At 41.1% G+C, this 16,778-nt stretch overlaps 1 protein-coding gene across 8 annotated transcripts in view; it reads left to right on the plus strand.

Moving 5' to 3' along the window:
- Nucleotides 1–16,778, plus strand: part of LOC6529439 (neural-cadherin) — a 102,246-nt gene that overhangs the window by 12,373 nt on the left and 73,095 nt on the right. For all 8 annotated transcript variants that reach the window (XM_039372796.1, XM_039372797.2, XM_039372794.1 and 5 more), the window contains exon 2: nucleotides 664–2,412. In XM_039372796.1, the coding sequence (XP_039228730.1) occupies nucleotides 858–2,412 (1,555 nt within the window). In that variant the 5' untranslated portion in view covers nucleotides 664–857. The remainder of the gene's footprint in view (nucleotides 1–663; nucleotides 2,413–16,778) is intronic.

Below are 16,778 nucleotides of genomic sequence, written 5' to 3' on the forward strand. Positions count from 1 at the left end.
TACTGTTACTATTACCATGTAAAAGTTTTCCCTTTGTGCAACATTTTCTGAGCTCTTCGGGAGTCTGGTGCTTGCCTGCACCTCAGCAATTAAAAAGTGAAAAGTTGACACTTTTCTTGGGCTCAGCTGATGCCAGCGATGTAATGATGATTGTATAGCCTCGAAAATGTGTATCCATTTTGCTCTAACGTCTTAACGTTTACTTCGCTCGGAAGCGTTGCCAGTAAGTTGAACTTTTCGGTAGAGTAATGACTTCAGTAATTTTTTACTCAATGCTGTGCTCCAGAAATATCAATGTTAATGGTTATATATTTAATAACTGTGCGTATCATTATGTAATATTAACATTGAATAACTTGCTCAAACAATGCCTTCTGATATAAAACAAAAGCATATTCTCAAACATTATGCCAGTGTTCTTTAATTATCCCCTTTGAAATATGTATACTTCATAGCCCGCGAATATGCACCTCAATAAAACAAACTTTCCTGCATACTTGATCACCCTCACAGGGCAGCACCGTTATAATGTATTCACATGGCCTATGAATTATTCACTTTCAATGACCCATAAACTTTACACAATGCCCATAAATATTTACCTGTACCGAGAACTGCCACTAACCACAAATCAATTTTCGTTTCTACCCACTTTATTTGCAGTTTGCGCCTCCTACGGGAAAACAAACAAAAATGTATTGATCAGCAGTGCAAAAGGTAGACTGGACAAAGGAATTCACCCATGAATAAGTCAAGTGTTAATAGTAAAGTCAATAATTGAAGAGGAAGCATTTTCAAAAGGGCAAGTCACGAAAAAGGTGTTGATACCAAACAGGATCAGAAAGTGCCGCAGCAAAATGGCGGCACGACGTTGCCTGAATCAGCTCAGGCAACGTTATATAACCAGCCGATTTAATATATGCACCTGCGCGATATTTTTGATATCCCTCCCCTTTATATTGGCCATAGAGGAGACCACATTTGCTGGTCTCTCGGCGGAAAATGCGGCTCGCATGTTGGCCGGCAGTCCCGGGGATGTGGAGAAGTCCTCGTCGTCGCATCACAGCGAAATGTCCTTGGTCCTGCCACACGATACCTATCCTGGATTTAGCATCAAGAAGTTCAAAACCCATCCTGTGAAGATAAACGGTAGCTCCCACTCTGGCGCAGCTGCCTATCACATGCTGGACACTGACTACTCCAAGTACTTCACCGTACTGGAAGATGGTGTGGTGATGACCACGGCGGATATTTCCCCCCTTGTCAATCGTCCGGTTCAGTTGGTGGTTGTTGAACAAACGCCCAATGCCACCAATACCCACAATCTGCAGCTGTTTGTGATGCACCGCAACGATATGCTGCGATTTTCGGGCTCCCTACTCGATGCCAGTGGTGAAGTCAGGGAGAATCAACCGGCGGGCACCAGGGTGAGAGGAGTGCCCCTGATGCAGGCCTTCAGCGGTTCCATCCTGGACGAAGAACTGGCCACACCCAAGAAGGTTCGGTACACCATTATCGACGGGAACGAGGATGATGCATTCGCTCTGCAGGAACGTAAGGCCAACAAGAACATACAAATAAGTGCCAAGTCCTTGGTAATTAATGGCGATGACGAATCCGGCGTTTGGTTGGTCACCAATCGTCCTCTGGATCGAGAGGAACGGGCGCACTATGATCTCTCCGTGGAAGCTTCAGATGTCGATGGCTTGGACAAGACAGTTTCCAAAATACAAATCTCCGTGCTGGATGAGAACGACAATAGGCCGATTTTCAAGTCGCTGGACTACAAATTCGCCATTGCTGGTCAGAAATCTGCAAATATGGAGAGCAATAGTAGTGTGACATATCAGCGATTTGCCATCATGGGAAAAGTTGAGGCCACCGATGCGGATGGTGACAAGATTGCCTATCGGCTGAAGTCGCCCAGTAATGTTGTTATCATTGTACCTCAAACTGGCGAAATAATGCTGGCTGGAGAACCCACTTCAAATGAGCTTCTTATCGAGGTGATAGCCCACGATCTGAGGTATCCCAGTTTGCTGAGCGCAAAACCCGCAAAGGTTCTATTGGAATTTTTGGCCGCCGAACCAGTTTCGTTTATAATGCAACACCTGGAGCACGATGAGGTCAACAATCACTCACATCACCGGGAGAAAAGACGAGTTACACGAGCGGTGCGACCCACCAAGCGAATTGAGTTCACCGAAGCTGATGGAGACACTGAGGGAAAATCGGTGTTCCAGTTAGAAAAGGAAACCGATAAGGAAACATTCAAGATCCGCGATGATAATCCCTGGGTGACGGTGGAAACAAACGGTGCAGTGCGAGTTAAGAAGAAGTGGGACTACGAGGAACTGGGACCAGAGAAGACTATCGATTTCTGGGTCATCATCACCAACATGGGACACAATGGTGAGTGAAAGTCTTTTCTTTCATTTTCATTACATACAATGAGCAAACGTTAGATACCCATACTTTATTTAAGGTCGAGATGTATGATATATCATTAAGGATGCAAATTTCCGTGCATAAACATTCTGATTCGAAATCTTCACTCCGAAAACAATTAGCGAGCATTCAGCGTATTTGCACAGTGATTTATTAAACGGACCACAGCCCATTTAATCTTGCATATTAGTACACGAAATGGTTCAGCTGTTTAAGCATAATTATATGCGTTGGCGTATTCAAAAAATAGCAGAGTTTGCATGGATTGCCGATAAATTAATGGCACTATGGATATTTAGGTTAGGCAATTAGGAAAATCAAGGCGAAGTATGGGTATATAAGCGGCAAGGCTGTTCTAATTGAATTAGCTTGGCTCTCAACACATAAAACAACGATTATTTCTAGTGGATAAATGCACTTTCATCATTCTGATAACTGCTTTGGAAATAGCGTTTATATATTAAAATGCAGATAAATTTGATATCTTAAGACTTGGGTTTCACCAAACATTTAAATATAATGCAATCCAGGCCAATAGAGGCTGAGTTTGATTAGCAAAGGCGACATAAGCCATCCAAAAGCGATTTTATGCAATCTTTTGAGCATAAAAACACAATTTCGCCAATTAAATTTAAATCACAGAAAAGTGCTGACTGCCTTTCAGTTGCTGTCCTTGTTTCCGTTTGATATATCTTTTGTTGCTATAAAATTGCATTTCAAATATTTGGTTGACATGGAAAGCAATTACGGTCGATGCATCAAAGAACAGTTCTACACAGTAAGAAAAGGCTAGTTACAAACGTATATACATTTTAAACCCTATGGTATCGCTGAGATTTCCAATAAATTCAATTTTTATTATTCGAAAGAACACATTCTTCACTGAATGAATACTTTAAGTCCCAAACTTTAAAAGTTGTGCGTAGTTTTGTCGATCAATAAGCAAATATTGAACCCACAGCTACCCATAATCCATTCAGGCATCAACTGAGCAGCTGTAAAGCAAGTTAGGATTACTGGTGGTCCTCAATCCAGGAAAACCCGAAACCGCATTTTCCCTCCCCATTTCTGCGCCCAACTCTTGACAGGAGTCGAATGAAAAGTTCAGACAACTGACAGCTTTCCCTCTGAATGTCCAAGTTGGTTTTCCAACCAGTGTACGAGTTCATGAAATGTTGAAATATATTCAGTGAACCCCCCACACACACACCCACACACACTTGTTTCATTTACATCGGGAAATGGTTTCAAAAAGGGAAAACTTTTGCGCTGCAGTTTTTCCACATTGTGTGGGCGGTTGGGACTTCGGACAGCGATTGGTGACCCCTCAACCCCTTTTGACTGTTCAACTGTCAGTCAATTAACAGTTTCCATAAATTTTGCAACTGCAACTGTCTCTCATTCGCTATCGCATCTGCTCTTTGTTTGAGTGATTTTCATTTACACTGTTTGCCTTCACACATTATCGCAGGGTTTTCCATTTCTCTGGAAAATGTCCTTCGATTTCGGACGAAAGTGCAGGCTACTTAACAATACTGATTAATCAGTTAAAATGTTTTTTTACTATTAAAAGGCATAAAATTCGATACCATAAAATATTTAATTATAGAGAACTGTTACGCAAAAGCACAAATAATGTCTGCTTTCCCAAAAAATATCAGGTAAACACTCCACTTGATGAAATCTACACGAAATTTCCACTTGAAACCTCCCTAAAACCACTTGAACTAATGCTTAGTATCTCAAGCGTTTAGCCAAGACATTCGAGATTTCATGGAACTCTACGAGTATATCTAGGCTCCCTATAGGATCCGAGAATCCTTGAGGTTATTTATGGGCGTACGGCGGTAAGGGGGTGGTACACGGAAAATTCTAGGATGCACACATGGGCTTGGCTAATGGTAAGCGAAGGGAAAGCGGAAAACTCTGCTATGTAAAACACTTAACAAAGCATTGCACCAGCCAAAAGGCCGAGGAGCAGAAAGGAGAGGAGGAGCAGCATAAATGAACACCAAATTTACGACAATATTTTTCATTCATTTAAAATGCTACGCCAATACACATGAGGTTATTCAAAGGCGTAAAAGAGAGGGTGAGAAAGGGACGAGAAAGAGAGGGGAAGAACGTGTGAAAGGGAAAGGAGAAGGGGCGAAAGAGAAGTAAAAACATATATCGAGAGCAACATCTGTGGAACGTGAAATGCTAAAACCTGAAACAAATGAAATTTGAACAAGTTGCTGAGCATGCGCCCCGAAAACTGAGAGACATCGAGAACGAGGACTTGCAGAAACGAGAACTCCTCTAAGGGTTGGGTTGTTGGTATTATTTTGAGCTCAGGAGTGGCGACAGGTCCAACAGGAAAACGCTCGTAACAATTAGAATTATCCTTGTCTCACCCCAAAAAGCCCAAAGAAACCAATATGAGTTTCCACCCCACCCCCCCCTGTGAATAAATACGCACGATTTGACATAGAATATGTGAGAGAGAGGGGCTATTTCGGCATAGAAAGAGATGGGGCTAGTGAGTGTGTTTGTTTTAGAAATTTGCAAGCGCATTGTTTTGTACAAAAATGCATGCAGTCCTTTTTGCATTGGAGTAGTTCCCCAAAGGACGAGGGGATGAGGGGCTATACACTGAGACTTAAGGGGTGGAAGCAAAAGCTTTGACATTCCATCACAAACACATGCACGAGAAAATGAGGTAAGAGGAAAGAGGCATCACATTTATGCACTGCAGGGAAGAAAGAAATGGCACGCAATGAATGTTAAAATTCCATAAATTAAATAAAAGATTTGAAGATCCTGAAAAATACATAGTAAATAGAAAATACTTAAAAAGAGATAAGCCTGTTCAATATTGGGTATAGGGGTTTATCCTTATAAAAAATACTCCTACATCGAGTTATTTGTGAATTGTATTAAATAAAGTTACCGTGGAAACTACGAGATCTCAGGTGCAGTTTCCAAGAGCCAATCTTGAATATGCGGCCTTTGACTCCATTCGCAACTATTTGCAATTGACAACTTTTATTGCGATGTAAACTTGCGTTGCGATGTCATACCTGGACTCGTGCCCCATATGAAAACTTTACACAGCCTTGTGTCGTAAACTCCATCTGGCTGTCATAAAACAAAAGAGAGGAGGGCAACCCTAGAAGGGAGCAACCCTGGATAAATGCTACGCAAATTGTAGCATATCCTCGGGCTGGCTTGCGTATAAATTATGAAAATCAGAATTTAAGTTTACGGCGAGGAAAACTTCTTGGTACTTCTTCTTTGGAGAAATAATCGAGTTTAGGTATACAAGCACACACATTCACCCACTGCACGGTGCAGGTGGAAACTTGCTTAATTAAGCATTAATATCATGTTTTATATGCAAGTCTGGGCTTTCAGCGTGAGAGAAACAGCAACTATTCCGGTAATGGAAATTATTTACATTAGGTTTACGGCGCATGCTGTCAACTGTGCAGTGAATCATTAATGCATTCGCTGTGCTCCGATTTAATTTTATTATAAATTATGCACATTTTAAATCAATTGTCTGGAAAACGTCATATGGAGGGAAGTACACCGACTTCAAATGTCAACTTTCAGTCAGTCAGGTGATTTTTATTACCTTGTATTTAAATTATTTTAATATAAATCACCTTATCATTTTTAATAGATGGTAATAATGAGCAAATACAAAACTTGCTTGACTGATAATATCCTTACCCATCACACATTTCCTGTAACTTCCCACGATTCTCCAGCTCTTGAAAATTTGTAAACTTGCAACCCACATCTGCGCCATGTTGCAAGCACCAAAAGTGTTTTGGCCCAAATTCCAAGTGCCGGCGAGGGGATATAAAACAAAGAAGTTTAGGAGAAAATGCTGGAAAAGGTACGCTAAATAAATTTTCTAAGGTGGATGCAGGATGCCTGGCTAAGACTGTTCTATGTGACAGTTGAGCAGGGTGAATTTTTAATAGATTTTGCGATACTGCCATTTTAAATATCACGTGTTAGGAAAATCAGTGTAACATTTCCTTTACTTGGCTCAAGAAAAGGCAAATACAAAGCACGTAATGGTTTGTTAAATCTAATTGGAATGGCATTTGATTTGCTCGTTTCGCCTTTTGCGGCTTTGATGTCCTTGGACATCTTTCGGAAAAAAATAAGGTCACTTCAGTTAATCAAATTTTACAAATAAAAAAGCAGATTGATTAAAACGTATATTTTTATTTTGCTCTAAATCTTAATTGAGATAACTTTATACGTCTAAATAGTGCTATGTGATAAATTTTGTTACTTTTTTACTGTATTTCCACTTAATGTGTTTAAGTGTAATTTTTTAAAAGAATGCAAGTTTGCTCTTGAGTTTGGCTCTTTTTATTCGTTTTGTAGAATTACTGTCAACTTATCTAAAGCTTTATTTATTTATATTTTGCGAGCTCAAGTTTTTATATATACATATGTGTCGAATAACTGTGAGTACGTTTTAACATTTTATAGCTGGCAAAATTACTGTGCCTTATCCTTACAATACATGATTTCAGTTTTTTCAGTCGCTAGAGTTCAATAAACGCTGAACTTTCGCGAAGGGAAAAAAAATCCTTTCGAATTAACATATAATCGGAGTAGACAAGTGACAGGAACATCGAAATAAATGGCCATGGCCAGCAACAGCGACAGCGACAGCAACCGGAACTGAACTCGGATTCGAATCAGAAACAGAATCCCAAACTGAATGAGGCGGGGAAGCAAAGGCAGAGTCAGGGCCAAAACGCCTAGAGGCAGGCTATAGTGCAAAGAAGCATAACCGTGGCATCCTCACATACATGGAGCCTCGAATACAGAATACAGATACAGAATTCCACCAAGAGATGTGGCAACAAAATGGCGTCTATTGCGACCATGTTGCCATGGCGGCAGACGGATGGGAAAATGGGAAATTTCGGCAAAGATGGATGCGCACTGCGTCCAGAAAAGGAGGAAGACTATCCGAACGCGGCTTATTTTGTTTGTTTTGTGTTTTTAGCTTTTGGCGACTGCGACTGCGACGGCGACTGCAATAAGAAACACACACACAGAAATATAATGGCGTCCAGGGGATAAGTAATGGCGCCCCATTTGGGCAGTCAAAACAGGAAGAAAAGCCTTCAGAAAACTAAACGACAAATGGAATAATAAGTACGAAGTAAACAGAGACGACGGCTGCGAAAAGCACAAAAGTAAACAAGTCGAGGAAGCCTGGAAGCCAAGAATCCACCCTCCGATAAAGCAAGATTTATATATGTAGCAGCGACAGCATATAGATACTTTATAGGAAAACTTGAGCACAAATGTTTGACAACGCCAAAAAATTTGCTGAGCTCTGACTTTATTGTTGTACAAGCCCGGGGATTCGGATTCATAAAATCAATTTTAAGCTCTGCCGAGAGCCGGCTAAAGTTTGGCTTTTAATCCTCACAGATTGGCTTAGTTTCATCACTTCTCAACTATTTCTATAAAACGGTGGCAGCGTATTTTATTTGACGCATTAAAAATAATTATATTGCCTGCCAGTCCCGCAAGCGAATAAAAAAGTGTACTTTAGCTCTTGTTCCTTGGCCCTGGATTCTATTTTATCTTATTCATATATTTTTTCTGTGTATTTTTTTCCAATTTGTTTGCACGGCAATTCGATACCTTTTCTACCGAGTTTGTTCAAACTAACGTCAGTACTCAGCTCTCGGTACATTTGCAGAAAATATTCAATGGTTTCGGAAAGGTATATGGGTTTTTGGATGCAGTTGACGCGTTTCAGCCGTTTATCAGCATTAGCACAAATTCATTTACCCATGTGATCATATTTATGTATATATTTCAGTTCCTTTTAGTTATGCCTGGTTTCCAAACTAAATATTATTTAAGGGTATCTACAGAGTGTTTCTGTGTCCCAAATCGCGCTGAACTTGAGTTCTGCACTGGGCTTTGCTGAGCTGAGTCGCACATCCGTACGGCCAGTTCGCCGCAGTAATAATTCATGATACAAATTGCGTTTATTACAATATACCATAGCACGGCGCAATGGGAACCCGTATCCGTACACGGAACCCGCAAGCACACGAGACCGTAGTCCGGAGTCCACAGTTCGGAGACTTCATTCTGTGCGTGGCAGGCAACTCGATTTGCATTGCAAAAATGGAAAAAGCGGGAAAAAAGGGGTAACGTATATGGTGGGTGGTCGGTCGGGAGTCGATGGAAATACACGAGTACAATTGGCCTGTGGCTTGACGGTTTCTTGCGGCAGTTATTTATCACAGTTGCCAGTCTGTGATTTGTGTTTTTGTGGGCGTTGTGAGCACACACGTCACGGTCCAATTAGCAGGACCAAGAGCGATGAAGTTGTTATCCGCAATAATAATCGCTGGCTGGCTGGCTGACTGGCTGGTTGATGAAAAGTTAACGCACAAAATCTTCACACTTGAGTAGGCGATATCGTTCGGTTTGACGTGAACTGATCCGTGAAAATTTCACATGTCATTGAATTTGATTATGGCCAGAAAGAGCTCTAACCAAATTAGCCAAACGCATCGACATGGACGTCAAATGCCAGACTAGAATATATTAATATTTAACACGCTTTTAAACACATGTTTTGGTCATCATCAACGCCACAAGCATTTGTCACATTATAATGCTGCATTAAGCAACAAAGAATCACATTAATAAAAAATAATTAATTTCGCATATGGTCGAAAAAATCTCTTTTTTATCGCATGTTACATAAAATTAAGGGACATATTAAATGAGTTGGACACAAATCAGGAACTGTATGAAGGTATTTATGCAGGCGTAGTCTCCGGAATGTTTATACAGTTAAAAATCGGCAAACAAACTTTTACTGAGCTATGTAAATCAATAAACACTTGCTTGCCCAAGCGAAATAAATAATTTTCCTCCCCATTCACTTTTTTGGTAGCGGAATTTGTGTGACTTAAATAAGAGCAGCGGGAAAACAACAGAAAAGCATATTTAGCACAATGTTTTCACTGTTAACCGCATTGGCTATTTGATGAAAACGAAAAGAGAAAAACCAGCGCCCTCTTTTCGAGTGAGAAAAACACAAATCAAACTGCAAGTGTGCCAAAAAGGGGGCAGATTGGGGGAAAGTCCTGCGGATTGGCCGTGTTCAGTGGCCATTTTGTTTTCACATTGCAAATACAAATTGTTCGCGGAAAATCGTAGTCCTCTAACTCTCCAGCTGCGCAGCTGTTAAAAAATTCTAGGAAAAACACCAGAAATTCGTATTGAAAGTTGGGTAACAGGAGGAAAGTCCTTGCTTGCCATACCATTTTTTTGTGCTCCCCTTATTTTTCCTTTTTTCAGACCAATCACACTTTGCATATGCAGCGTTGCGGTATTCACACCAGCGATCCTGCCCCCATCACCACGGGGCACCCATGCCCCTTAGTTAACCCCCATTTTGCCCGGCACTGTGTTTACTCATTAAAATGCAAAATGCTCGCGCTTGTAGAGGTGGTCCAACTGCCATTCATTAAACGCTCGACATTGTTGATACTCTGTGTGTGGTTTGGCTCGGATGAAAATCCAATGAAAGGAACATGTTTCCTGTACGGCAAACACTGGGGAACTAATGGAGTTGTTGAGATTTAGTTTGACTTTCATTGTATGCAGGCAATAGACCATTACAAAACGGAATGCAGAAGTGATACCTTAAATGTTGAGTTACCGATTAAAGGATCAACTAAATACAGTGCGCTTAAAAACCTCCCTTCCCTCATATCATATTAATTATATTATTTCTTAAAAGTTAAATGTACAACTGTATTAATATATTTTTCCAATTATATACTGTAAATAATAAAATGTTGTTAATGCATTTACTGATGAGACACAGTGTGCTTCAGGCTGTCCCCTTGAAAGTTACCCTCTTTTTTTCGGGGGTCATTTGGGCTGGCCTGTAATGACAACATGCCAGATGTTGTTGTGCGATCTGGACACTTGCCAGCCCCACATCCCTTTTTATCAGGGTCTCTTTCTGTGCGAGGGTCTGTGTAAATTGATGTGCCATTGTGTGGTTGCAGTTTTATTGAATGGAAAGTGCGTGTCAGTCCCGAACGGCGGCAACGACAACAATTTACATAGCTTAATGCGCTGAAACATTTAAATATTTTTCGGTATTTGCATTTAATTTAAGCAATTTCCAGTGGCTCGATTTCAGGCTGTGTGAACATGTGGGCGTAACCGGCAGAGATTTTCATTCTATTCTCGTTTTTTGGTATGCCGCACATGCGAAACACAAATCAGTAGGATCCGGATTCCGGAATATATACTCGTGCATGCTAAGCTTTACGATTATGATTACGGTTTTCATAGCATACTTTTGCGCGCTCCCCTTATCTGAGAGTGCTTTCTCTTTTTGTGAGTGTGTGTGTGTCGGCCACATTATTTCTTATGGCATCCCGCTTTAGCCGCTGCTTATTATTATTGGAAAGTAAGGCTCGTAAAAATGCATATTAAATGCGGTAATGGTTATGACCCAAACTATAATTTTTCCAGAGCCGAACTTTCCCTCAGGCGGTGGTGAAAACGTGGGCCAAAATCCTAATGAAGTGGCGTGGAGTTTTTGATTTATGCACCTCTGGGGATTGGCAGGAATCAAATCAATGAAATTGAGGGGAGAATATTTTTCATACCCCGTACACGCGGAGAATAGTCGAGTATTTATAATAAACTCGAGTGGTGCCTCTAAAAGTTTTCTATATATTCCTTTCTATATATATATACATTCTATATTTAATTTTCTTTGGTTAAGATATAAATGGTTGCAAAGGCCTATATAATTTATATCTGTGTACCACAAAATAATTTTATCGGCGATGCCCACAGTTCAGTGCATTTCTATGTCACCCAGTTGGCAGCCGACTGCCTGAAACTAAAGTGAAATTTATGTTGGTAACTTAAAGTCAACTTCTGCTCGAGTTGCTCATCAATCAAAAGCCAAAGTCCTGTGCTTAGCTAAGAGCATGCAAAAGGAACAGCAGAGGTGGGAAAAACTAATGTCTCGTGCCACTGCCAGAGGCCTTAAATGACTGACTGCCACCTGAGATGGGGAAAAAGCTGCAGCCTCCGTTTCCAACCCCTACACCCGACTTCATTCTCCACCTGATTGGTATGCAGGGGGGCGTGACTTGACGCCTTTGGCTATCGGGGTGGGTAACATCATGGCTGAAATTGCAATCAAGGCAGCGCAGTTGGCGCAGCACAATCGCCATCAAACTCAATCAAGCTCACGACAGCCCCCGGATAACAACGGATTGGATGAGCTTGTTCAGGAGAACAGGAGAACAGGAACACCCAGAACGCACGGAACACCTAGAACCCGGTGATAAAGCTCGGCTAAACTGCGTCTATACTGGAGGCGAGGCGCCATCGGAAAATTTCATTAATTTTCGCTTAATGTCCGCCATGTGCGCAATTTCGCTTCATTTGCTCGGGCTTCAGAGTGTGTTTGTGTATGCAAAAGAGTTTCTAGGGGAGAAGAATGGTGAATAGTCAGGTGGAACAAAGAACGCCTGAAGGAGAACTGCGGCTGAATCGCTATCTAGTTTGATTAGCTTTAAGACAGCCTAATCGATGGAGATTTCCGAGGGGATTTGTCAGCGAGAAAAGATAATTGAAATTTTAAGTGATTTCTTAAAGAATTTATATGATTCTGCCAACGACTTATATGGTACATTAAAGTCGTTTAAAAGCTGAGCTGTATATCAAAGAATGCTTTTCCCTATAAAAGCCTCATATTCCTAGCCTCCATCACAGTTTTGTCCCTTGCATCGTATATTCGCGTATATACTCCATAGGTCCAAGTTGATTACGAGCATTTTAATTGAGTCGTGGCGCTCATCGCTCGCCTTCTTTGCCAGTGCGTGCAAATTAAATTATTAATGTTGGTAATATTTTTTTGCACATCCTTTTTATTCGCTGAAATTGGCAATTAAAGTGTCTGCGATGGATGGCGAAGAGCGAAGAGGGACCATGTGTCTTCGCCTAAGCTTGTCAAATGGTGTTTCGCCCGTTTAATGCTTCAACATTGGACACTGCATTTTAGATGCCAAGTTTATTTATCAGAAGCAACGCGGGAAATATGACACCTGATAAAGTGCTGGTTTTTATGTTCGGTGGCAACAGAAGTCATAACATTATCTTTATCTGCAACTGCCAATTTGTTGCCTGCAACGAGGCACGGCAGATAAAGATACACAGGCGGACCTCTTTTCCGTCCTCTTTTATTTTTCTTGTTTTTTGCACTCTTGCATATCTTTGCATTCGAAAGCAGGCAGTTTTCTTCCAAAGTTTTCATCCTCCAACCAACGACAGGCATGCTCGTTGTCACACCTCAGATTCCTCGCAAGTTTCCGTTGCAGAGGCACTCTCTTCGTTCCACCTGTCCAGGTGTTAACTCATTTGCGTGGCTGTTAAGTAACTCAATAACGACATCTCAAATTGAGGACTCCCCGCGGAGGCTGCATCCCATGGATACACATGCCAGAAGTTGCGTTTCTTGGCTTGCGATTCGCAGAGACAAATTTGTAATGACTGCCAATGTGTCACTTATCGGAGAAAACTGGTTTTTAAAGAACGTCTTGGTTGATATTTACTTCGTTTTTTTCAATAAGAATAAAAACATAGACTTTACCATTCAATACATCTCTGATTTTGTAACTAAGGGAAAGTGTAGAGATGTACTTGATATTTTCTTTCCTCTTTCTTTCTCTCTGCCTGAGAAGAGGTTATTTATCACAAACGATTTATCAAAAAGAAACAAACCAAGTGCATTTCGTTGTAGTTCATTATTTGGCGAAGGTTTTCCTTTTGAATCATTTCCCCAAATTCAACTTATTTTCCATCAGTTGCAGTGGGTCCCAAAACCCCACGAGCCCAAACTCTCAGATTCGATTATTCTCTCCTCGGTTTCCACTATTTTGCTCTAGTACAATCATGGCAAAGCAGAGAAGAGAAACTTCAATCCGAATTAGCTTCAATCAATACTTATGTTCAATATTTGGCATTGGATTTTCTACATTCTTGCTCGAAAGCCCCCGAATCCATTGTTAACAGCTTCATTAAGTCCATGGCAAAGGGATGGTCATAAAAATCATGGAGCTCCTTCCCCTGCAAAAGGGAAAATATTACAGCACCCATAAAAATATTTCGGGGGAAAGCTGCTGCTCAACATTGTACTTGTATTTCCTGCACGTTTTTATTCACGTCTCTTGACTCCCTCGTGCCAAGTTTTGCCATTCAAACCGCAGCGAAAAATGAAGAAATTCATTTGGAACTCGCGTACCTGAGTCTTGGGCCAAAGAATAAAGTTTCGACTTGACTGCATTTTAATCAAGCCGAGAGCCAGGAACCGAGCCAAGCTGAACCGTATTTTTGACCCTCTTGATTATGTCGAACACGGTGGTGTGTAAATCGTTCAGCTTTTGGGTTTGCGAGGGTGTCACAAAGTCTATGTCCCCTTACCAAAGCGATAAGGGCTAAGTTGCCGTTAAATTGCGGTGAAAAATTGAGAACATTTTTCGAGTGGTTGATACGCTTGTTCATCCTCGATGCTTTCATAATGTGTTGCGAAACATTTTGTTTCCAGAGTGCATTATGGGACATCAAAACGTATATGTACTTAATACTAATTCATATCATGAATCGCACAATAACAATACATATATGATTTGCGAAAGGGCGTATCAGAAGTAATTCCACGAAACGTAAACTCTCAAATTATATTTACATAGAGTAAAATGACGTTAATGCAGCACGTAGCACAAGTTTCACATGTCAATTTTCCTAACAAATTCAATTTTTATTCGCTCATCTCACAGATTCGTTTGCTTCCGCAATGGAAAATGTGGTGGTGTCTTGGGGTGTTGGTTAAGATTCAAGCTGGCACCCACTTGAAGATGGCACCACCGGGGCTAAGCCACATCCCCTGAAAATCGTCTGAGCTGTGCTGAGCTGCCTTGCGCATCCCTTTCCGCTTAGCTTGGGCTTCCCAGGCTCCCCGTTTTTCGCTCAGTGCAGCTTCTCTCACTTTGGCCGCCTTCCACTTAATCCATTGAAACAATAAGCAGCTTTGTTTGTTCTATCCACGACGACAGTCTCGCACTTTCTTCTGGACTTTTGTTTTGTTCCTGCACTCCACGAAAATGGAAATAGATGAAGTGACTAAGGCAGAAAGAGAGGAGTACACTCGTAGGTGCTACCGCAGCAGTTTTCAGTTCTTAGAAACTTTAACCTCATGGCACTTCTCTCTCCTACTTTCATACCCTTCACAGAGTGTTTATTAAATGCATGTTAAAATCAGAATTTTTAATTGATTTCAAAAGCCAAGACATATACAAGCAGTTATTTTTAGCAACACAGTAATAATAACATAAGCCTTCAGAAAGGAGCATGTATTTATCAGTACTCGCAACTTAATTGTCTGCAAGGGTATTAGAAATTCGCCTCTCAAAGGCTAGTTATTCAGAATCAGATCTCCACCATTTTTGCCTGCTTTTTCGTTGTACCACCGAAGCGCGTCTGAAGTGCAATGCAAACGGAAATGGAGACAAAGGCGGTACAAAATCTTTGCCGTCTGCTTTTGGGCGTTTCATTTAGTGCTAACCTCTGGCTGCCCCCCCTCTGGCTACTCCCCTGTCTGCATGCATCCCAACCCCCTTTAATCGCATCTCCTCGGAATCCTGGCATTGCATCCTCTTGGCTGGCTAGCTTATGATGACAATGGCTATGGCTGTGACTGCGAAGGGAGTACCTTGGGGTGGGGAAACGCCATCCCCTGGCAGTGATTACGAGTATTATAGTAGCTGCATGGTTTTGACTCCTCAAGGATCTATCCCCAGTTCGCAGCGCGTGTGACAGTCACTTTATGTGCATATGTGCGGGTATACTTATGGCATTTTTGATAAGAGAAAGGCTACACACATATATGTAGGTACTCAGATAGAGGAAGCGATGAAAGTGTTTTAGGGGAGTGCCAAGGAGTTTCATTAAATTGAAACGAATGTGCGCAGGCTAAGTGGCAAGATGATGGCTCGTTATTACTACATGTTCCGGGTGTAAACTGTAGGATACTTCACTGCAAATGCCTTAAAGATGGAGGATGCTAGTACGCTACAAGAGAATGTATATTTTAGTACAATTATATTAAAAATATTTCTTAGACTCAAAATGGGATGAAATATTTTACAATATTAATAAATGTTTGTATTTTCAAATATATGCACATACTAAGCTATATCGTTAGAAATCGTTGAATACACGGTTTATTGTATGATTATTTAAAATCGCTTGAATACATAGGACCCTGGCCGAAACTCATTCCTAATTAAAGAACGCAAGAACAACAGTGTTTAAATGTGCTTCCACTAGTTACGATATTTGTACTTCCCCTTTGAAAACTTAATCACAAATCTCATTTAATCGTGCTCATTGCAGCGCCGAACATAATGAAAATCCATCTTGCTCTCCGCATTTTAATCCAGCCGCACACTCACATTCTATTGCCAGACCACAAAAGGCATTTTCTCCCGCTTTCCACCGTTTTCACCGTTTCCACCGACCATTTTCCAAGCCATCGTGTGCATTGTCGCCACGGAAATCCGCCATGTTGGCTGCTGCTCGTGCCTTATGAAGGAACCCAATGCACATTAGTACCGCTCACACACAGTCATAACAATAAAACTTGCTTCGTATTATTTAAATTTCAAGTTACGAGTATATGTGTGTAGAAAATGGCATTATTTTTTTGTGATTTTTTACCTGCTTGGCACCAGCACAATAAGCTATAGAAAAGCGTTACAATGCCAAGCTGGCAGGAAAATAACAAAAGTTGGCAAGAATCAGAAAATAACTTTGCCAAGTTGTGCCCTCTCACTTTTCCACCCGGATCCGTGGAATTTTCCTTATGCGATGGGTAAAAACTTTTTCATGCAATTTCTGTGCATCTGTTGAGCGAAATGCTGTTTATTTCCATGGTTTTCTTTTTTGGCAAACTCTTCGCCGCCTTTCGTCTTTGCGTCTTTGTTTCAATTGCAGTATTTGCTTACACAGGTTAAGGGTTAGCCTCTGCTACCTGTTTACAATTCACTTTGCTGCTCTTGAGAAATTACACATGCTTCCCCCGTTTTGGTTCACTTCTTTTTCGCCTTTTCGCTCCTTTGTATTTTTTCTCGCTGCCACTTTTTATGTATCGCTTGAATTTCCTTGTGTTGTTTGAGGGGCAGGCAAATCGTCTGCTTTATTTGCCCGCTGCTTCAGCCGACCTTCCACCACCCACA

This window comes from Drosophila yakuba, chromosome 2R, assembly GCF_016746365.2.
Source record: "Drosophila yakuba strain Tai18E2 chromosome 2R, Prin_Dyak_Tai18E2_2.1, whole genome shotgun sequence".
NCBI lineage: Eukaryota > Metazoa > Arthropoda > Insecta > Diptera > Drosophilidae > Drosophila > Drosophila yakuba.